This window comes from Puccinia triticina, chromosome 3A (assembly GCF_026914185.1).
Source record: "Puccinia triticina chromosome 3A, complete sequence".
Classification (NCBI taxonomy): Eukaryota; Fungi; Basidiomycota; class Pucciniomycetes; order Pucciniales; family Pucciniaceae; genus Puccinia; species Puccinia triticina.
The window spans coordinates 8,251,562-8,259,705 of NC_070560.1; the positions used below are offsets into that span (position 1 = coordinate 8,251,562).

An 8,144-nucleotide genomic window follows, 5' to 3' on the forward strand; every position below is an offset into this window, starting at 1 on the left:
TGTCAGACCCTGTATGTACGATGTGCATCGGATCAGGGAAAAATGCCAAGAGTTTCCAAGGCCATCTTTTTGGTTTTTTGTGCCAAGCCTTGCCAAGAGCTCGGGGTAGATTGAGTTCTCTGTCCGTTTTTTTTTTTTTGCGTCGTTCCCCCTCTTCCGCTGCTGATTCTTATCACTCAACCATATCCTATCAACCAACCTTCCTCATTCAACCCTTCCTCAACCTCAACCTCAACCGCACTGCCCCTGGCAGTAGCAGTAACAAATACATATTTAAATAAATATTTTTAGCTGGCCGCGACATACATATTTACAGCTGCAGGCACAAACTGCCCATCAGCCACACCCCACTCCAAGCTCCACAAAATACATATAACCCACGTAACTGCACTAGCCAACTCTCCCATCACCACGAGAGCTAACTGCAGACCTCCAGCTGAGGAGCACCCCAGCCTGATCGCCACCTCTCCGCTTCCCATACAGAGGCGTGAGCTTGCATCTCGCTTCCCCTCTCCCCCTCGTATGCATTCATTCCCTCGCTCCGGTCGACCATCCCGGGCCCAGGCTAACTAACACTCTCTTCTCCCATCCCTTTCATTCGGCTGAATGGTCCAATTGATCCTTGCATGTGTGTCCCCGACCCCGTCATAGCAAGTGCATTCACTCGAAGCACCAAGTCAGACGCGGAAACATCCTGAGTCCAAACAAAATACAAAAATTGTTAAGTCTGTTCTTCGCCTGTGCTTTCACCTGCTTATGTCACATCTATTTCCATATTTTGCCCGCTTCTCTGCTGACTCTCCATCTCTCTCTCCTCCTGACTGTGCAGATCTTCACCCCAGTACATAGCGTAGCTGCCATCTTCCAATTATCCGCAAACATTATCACCTCTGAAACCTCTGACCTCACCCTCAATCATGGCCACCTTCTTCCCGCCCGGGGCGCCCAACAACGGCTCGGCTACTGCCGAAGTGTTACAGTGCGAATGGCAGGAGCCGCCCTGCTCGGAATTGTTTCCGGATCCTGAGGTCAGTCCACGCTTCTCCTTCTTGCCTCGCTCTCAAAGCCCCGGAGCTCATCGCCCCATCTGTCGCTATCAGGCCCTCTACCGCCATCTTTGCGATCGCCATATTGGGCGCAAATCGACTGGAAACCTCACCCTTCGCTGCCATTGGAAGGTGCGTTGCTGATTATCTTCTCCAGGATGTTGGCCCCAAGATTAATCTTTGGCTGCAACTTGGATATTAATTATCCAGAATTGCGAAACAGTTTGCGTCAAGCGAGACCATATTACCAGCCATTTGCGAGGTCAGTATCCACACCCGCCGAACATGGATATTTCATCGCTTCTGACATCTGCTCTTCCCTCTCGAATCAGTCCATACACCTTTAAAACCTCATAATTGTGATGTCAGTCTGTGTTTCTCCTCCAACACGATTCTAATCACCCTTGTACTCAACATCCATCGTATCGTTTCTCATCAGGTATGCGGCAAAGCTTTCAAGCGACCCCAAGATCTCAAGAAGCATGAAAAGATCCACACAGAGGAGCATCACATTCATCACAAGCACTCCAAAGCAGCCAAGGCCCCTGTCTTCTGTCCAGCCAATTACACGAATCGCCACTATGCGCCACTTCCCCAGCATGCCCAAGCTCAACAGTCCCACAACAGTATCTCCTCGTCAGCTAGCCCGTTTGAGTTCAGCAATCCTCAACGCCCCAATCAATTTGCTTGGCCCTCAGTCCGTCACTTGGTCCAACAGCAGCAAGATATGAACGAATCCGTTGCCATCCATGGTCTCGCACAGGCAGCTGCCGAACAAGCTTATCACTCCGTACTGGCCAGCTCAACCTCCAGCTCTCAAAATCTCTTGAGTGGCGCTCCATCTGCGACTGGGCCCATGTTTCCTAACACAGCCACATACGCCACACCTATACCCGCAGTCACCACCGCGAACCATATGTCTATGACCAACAACCCCCTTGCACCCGCTTCTAGTCTCGATTCCTCCCGACGGCTTGGCTCGACTGGGGTCGATTTGAGCTATCCATCCCTGCAGATGCTGGGTCGTCCCCATAATAGTATCTCGGGTGCTGCTTCGATGGGCTCGATTCCCGATTGCCTATCTGATCAAGGACTCTCGCCCAACTTCCCACAAGACTCTAGTAGCTACACTCGATCTAGCTTTAGTTCGTCTCAACATGACCCATTTTCATCTGCAGGCCAGCCTTCTGATACCACTCGATCTCAACCGGGCGACGACCTGTTCCAGAGCTTCTGCGCTCCTCGTCAATCATTCAGCGCTCAGCCTCCCCCCGCTGTCGGAGGTCACAAGCGGGATTATGATGAAGCTGTCTATGACTTGATTTCGAGATGCAAGCGAAGCAAATTCGAGGAGGATTCAGACGAGAGTGAGTCGACTGATCCCCACCCATGTAGTCCCCCGCGACTGATCTCTCACGTCTTTTATTAATATGTTTTTTCCAGCCATCGCTCGATTAGCCAAGTTCCTATGCCCAGACGTCAATCTCAACCTTCCCTCATTGGATTCACACAGCTCCTCTGATGCGTCCTCGCCAGTCTCCTCGCCCCATCCTTACCCGGCTGATCCGAGCTCTTCTCTTAGTCCACCTGCCGACTTTGATTGGCTTGCGGAAAAGGCTGAGACGGACAAGCTGACTGACTTGTTAGCCCACATTGGGAGCGAGATCGAGTCGTCGACGGCCGCGATGTTCGGACCATCGTGGCCAGACATCCTATCATTCAACACCTCCTTGCCGGCCGACCAGCCCCCAGTGAAAAGACCGTCGATGTCTTCATTTTCCAGCGCTCCTCTCAATCAGTTCCCGAACCCTGAAGTTGATCATGTTCCCCAGTTTCATGCTGCCCGCCTCCCCTCAAACCCGCCCTACGCATCTATGCCTCCGGCTACTGCTTCATCCAATTACCCAACCTTACCGACCTTCCACTCGGGTTATCCAAACCTTCAGCGACCGCCGGCCGACTGCCAAATGCGAGTTTCCAAACCGCTTGCGCCACCCGAGCTTTCGGCCGTCTCCCATTACTCCGCGTCGATGGGTATTCACAAAGTGAACCCCCTCCAACGCGCCATGCCAGTGACTACTCACACGCCGGCCTTGGATCCCATGCTTCAGTCGTCGGACCCGAAACCGGCAGACCAGACCGAGTTCCCGAGCGACGGCGTAGATTCAAGTTCTGCACGTGTGAGCATCGACAAGAGTCTCGAGTTGGCCCCGATGGGCGCCGGCAAGTCGAAGCCGTTATCTGGAACGACCTTACCACCGCTCCGGGCCTTGTTTGGCGACTCTGACCGAGGTTCGTCGCCGGTCAGTGCGGTCTCGCCCCCAGGCTCGCCAGCTCATTTCGGGAGCTTCGTGCAAGCTGGCCGCAGCACGATGGGCGGGCCGAAATCGATCTATCCCTCGTTGATGAATCTGACAGCGAGTTTCAGTCGGTCCGGGCAGGAGAAGACTGCGGGCGACAATACGGAGACAGCAGACTCGCTGGTGCCCAGCGTGCGTGGCATGAACCTTGCGTCTCGCAGGGCGAGTGTGGCTTCACTGAGGTCTACCTCGTCGCCGTCGGTGCCGGAGGAATGGGTGAACGAGATTGAGGAGGAGACAGATACGGTGCGAGAGGAAGGAGACTCAGACTCGGAGGGATGCGATGAAGGGGGCCAAAGTGTGCCGCACCACAAGCGATTCCGACTCTCGCCCGGCTCGACGCGCCGCTCCACGCCCTCCCTGGCTGCATCGTCCATCCAGAGCCTCACTCTTAACCTCTCGGGTCACGACAAGGATGCGCTCGAGCAGACCGGCAAGCAACTCAGCCTCATTCACTCCCTCATCATCCGCATCAACGAGGCCCACCGCCAGACTATCCTCGCCCGATCCACCACCCGGCTCCCGTCCGCCTATCCCTTCTGCCCCTCGCCTAACCAGCTCGCCGCCCGGAAGGAGAGCGTCATGTCCCCTGCCGTCGACAATGACGATGACGATAACCAGTCTGACTGCTCTGAAGTCACCAACGTCGTCTGACTTCCCTCTTCTGTCCACCCCTTCCTTCTCTTCTTAACCACTTTTGAAAGCTCTACTTCTATTTCCTATCTCGCCTGTTGTTGTTCATTTTTTCGTTTATTTTTATGGCCACTCTCACACTACATCTGGTCTACAATCTATCCAATATACATCTTACACACTCTTTTCAATATGCACAAGGTTCTTTCCGTTTGTCTGGAAAGAAACAAGAAGAAGAAGATAAAATATTCACCGAGCAAGTTTTGGCTTGTCCTCGTTTTCAACTGGCTTCTTATTCCGTTTCTACGTCTCTCTGTGTTGTTCTTCAGGGTTCTGCATACATAACATCCGTCGTGTATTTCTCGCCCCCCACACTCTTAAAAAACTTTTATTATACACGACTTGAGCCTGTTTTCTCTTCGGTTTTGATTCTTTGTTTGCTTGGTTTGTGTGATCTTCGATGTTTCCCTCTCTTTTTTTTAGGTTGATTATTCTTCCTCAACATATACATGCGCTTGATCGATTGTTAACTTTGAGCTTTTCTTGTTCTTAAGTTTTATTATTATTTAAATTATTAATATGTGAATGTGTGTTCTTGCCTCTCATTCTTTACACCCAAACATTTATATTACGCTGTTCAAATACACGTGTTACATCTCTTCATTGATGTTGAAGTAGCGATGAAATATAGCCACAAAAAATTCCTTCATGGTTTCTACCATACAATTGTGTGCTTGTAATTATACACACCCACACTGAATGCGGCTAGCAAAGAATAAAACTGGAGATTGCTCGCTCGCTGCATACTCTAACTTAACTAAGTCCCTCTATTGGAGGGGGGACGCCGTCCCGCAGGGACCCTCCGAACTGCATACTGCGTTCTTGTCTGCTGGGCTCTTCTGGTGGGTCTCAACTCCCGAGTAGTGCCACTTCTTTGATGTTCGGCCATCGCCTATCCTTCCCACACACTCCATGTCGCGTGACTGTGATCTTACACACCACTGGTCTCCCCGGAGACGGTGTAAAAGCACAGGAGAACGGTTCGGCATCATCTATGCTGGTTACAGTGAGCACACCAACCCCGGGGATTTTCTATGAACAGACCCGGTGACTATACCGTCCTTTGCAAGGCTTCATTGGCAGCGCCGTTGAGGAATATAAAAGGGCCCCGTCATACAGTCGAAAGCCACCATCCCACTCGGCATCCCATCACAGCTGCCTTCTCACGACCTACCAATAACGACACCAGAAAAACTCGCTCCTAGTTCAATAATCACCAAATCCAACCCCAGACAATCCAAGATGGTTTCCCTGGTGTATCTGATCACCCTTCTTTCCGCCTTTGTCGGTGTTTCTTTTGCCGAAGACATCGCTGCTGGTAAAGAACATGGAGTAGACTCGAAATGGCTTGGCGGGTATGGCATGGCGAGCAGCTACTACTACTACGCCAGCATGGGCTATGGGTTGAGTATGAGCTGGCTCAACCCGTGGGCGAACATGTGGGGCGGCTGCTACGCCTACAGTCTTTTGGGCGCAGGGTTCAACAACATGCTCTTCGCTAAGGCCACCGACACCAAAGCCAGCATCAGCCGACGGGCCATCTCCCTCGATGCTGAGCAACTCTTCCGCAGAGACGACGACAAAGTTACGTGCAAGAGCAACACCGGCGACTCCCATACTTTCTCGACCTCGGAGTGCCTTAGGTGTGTTTCCCGGCTACCAATCGGAGGCTGCTTCATTCTCTAATCGCAAGTTGACCCCAAACACATTGTTTTCCCAGTGCTGCTCGACAATTGTCTGAAAAAGGCGTCTCCACCGCATCTGCCGGCGATTGCAAGGTGACCTTGGTCAGTCCACAAAGCCGAGTCCAACCAAAGGAAGTGTAAGTGATCAACGACTGTGAGCATCAACCCCCATCGCGAGAATGGTTTTGCTGAAGCTTTCTATCGTGACTTCTACAGCTCTAACACTTCATTAGAGAAGGCCGCACGTAGCATGTTGAAGGCTTGCTCGGACTCCAAAGTAAGCACTTTGTTGGGTTTTTTCAATTATAAGCATAAAGTGTCTGACTCTTCCTCGAATTGCTTGTAATCAGGACACACACGACCATCCCGCCGCCGCCAAGGATGCGGATCCAAAACAGGTTGCCATGCTGCTCTCGAAGGCCTCTTGAGAACTTCATCCCCCATCTAAGACGCTTCTTAATGTGATTTAATTTTTATCTGATTTTGTCCGATTATTATTTATCTCCCCCATTCCTATATGCATATAACTATATCTTGTCATGAATCTCTTCAGTTCGACTACATAAATACCTAAAATTGTAATCAAAAGTCTCTTTCCATGTCAAGCGATAAAGGCATGATTGTTGAGCTACTTATGTCAGTTTCTCATGTTTTGTCTGCTTCCTACATGTCACACACATTTCACTTTCATTTCACATCATGTATGTAGTATACCTGAGGCAGCAGTCGTGGAAGGACCTTTCATCCACACTCTGTGCCTGCTGCTCTCAGGTATGTATCTCTTCACTCTTTTCTTTCTTTCTGTTCCTTTTTCTTTTCTTGTTCTCAGTCTAATTGCAATCAATCATCCTTCCACGAACCTCGACCACCACCCACACTCTGTGCCTGCTGCTCTCAGAACCCTGCTCTCACTTATCAATGATAGGAAATCAACCTCATCCATCTAAGAGGTCGATTGCACCCCCATGAAGCTATGAGCGTGAGACAACCTGCGAAGTGCAACTTTTGCCCGTCTGCCCGAAACCAGGGGTCTATGTAGTCAGGCTAGGGTTTGAGTTCTAGAGGAGCCTGATGCCATTTTGCATCCGGTGTGACACCCCCGAGCAGCTTCAAGCAACCGGCCTTTGTCATTTCACCCACAGCCGACCCAACCGGGCATTGGTCCATCCCGCATCATCGCGTCTGTTTGTTCGTAACGTGTGCCCTTATCGGAAAAGTGTGCTTGCGATGTTATGGCAGGGCTCGGAGTCGGATTTGGCTATCTCACTTCACAGCCAGCCGGATTTGGTCTTATCACACTCACCGCCACCAAAGAAGCAGGAGAATGCGGCACATGACTTTGGTGGGGAGAGAACAATAAGGCATTGCCCGCCACCACAAAGTCGCATTTTATGTCAACAGCAACCCTTGTCGCTTCCAAGAGAAGCGCAATCAAACAACCACCAATGCAGCCTCAAGCCAATCATAATCAGTCGACTATAATCACATCGACCCGGCGCCTCCATTCTGGGAACGCACTAACACACAATCCACCCATCAATATTTCAACTTTCTGCCGCATCGAATCCCCGAGTCCTTGTACCGTTTCTGTCAGGATCGATTTCACTCAGCCACCTCCTTCTTGCTGTCGCTATGTTGCAAAACCAGAGTTCGGCACCTCTTCCTTTTGCCCGCGAAACACACCCTATGGGTGGTGGATGCAGTGGTGCCCGCGAGATACACCATATGGTTGGTGGGTGCACTATAACCCGCGAAACATACCCTTGTGGGCGTCGGTACGCCTGAGCGCATATGATCGTGACAGACATACCATGGGTGGTGGCTGCATCATAGCCATGACTTGATCCATGACACACTGAATGGGGCATATAATTCTTGGAGAAATGTGAGCCACCCGAAATCCTTAGGTAAAAAAACATTTATAGACTATGCTGCTGCCTCATCATCTTTGTGCAAAACTTGATACTGATTCACTCACAACCTAGGATAGCCGCGACCGCTTACAATTGCCATATGTAGCTCCTAGGATTCGACCTCACTTACAGCAAGCAGAGCCTCACCTAGGCTACGTGTGATTCAGGTGGATGGGGTGTTTGCTTCGAAAATCTTGACTCAACTGTATAAGCACGCACTGGGATCTAGGAGTAGACATAATTGTGGCCCAGCCAAAGCGAATCCCATTTGTCTTCAAATCTGTTCGTACATGCAAAGTTTGCTTATTTAAAAGTTACACTCAGAGGCATGCATTATGTTTTGTCAGTTATGTCCTTCATACAATTACGGACATACTTCGCGCACTGTGAAAAACACTTTGCGCACTGCACAGTGCGCGGATTCCCAAACACTTCGCGCACTGCGGG

At 50.7% G+C, this 8,144-nt stretch overlaps 2 protein-coding genes across 2 annotated transcripts; both read left to right on the top strand.

Moving 5' to 3' along the window:
* Positions 1–917: 917 nt before the first annotated feature.
* Positions 918–4,060, top strand: PtA15_3A883 (uncharacterized protein; the record flags this gene model as incomplete). The annotated part of the gene is made up of 6 exons (XM_053167895.1): positions 918–1,028; positions 1,101–1,178; positions 1,257–1,308; positions 1,379–1,410; positions 1,486–2,413; positions 2,490–4,060. The coding sequence occupies 6 exons, from the start codon at positions 918–920 to the stop codon at positions 4,058–4,060; spliced, it is 2,772 nt and encodes a 923-aa protein (XP_053019067.1).
* Positions 4,061–4,164: 104 nt separating this feature from the next.
* PtA15_3A884 (uncharacterized protein) lies at positions 4,165–4,527 on the top strand (the record flags this gene model as incomplete). Its single annotated transcript, XM_053167896.1, has 1 exon — positions 4,165–4,527. The coding sequence occupies one exon, from the start codon at positions 4,165–4,167 to the stop codon at positions 4,525–4,527; it is 363 nt and encodes a 120-aa protein (XP_053019068.1).
* Positions 4,528–8,144: the final 3,617 nt, after the last annotated feature.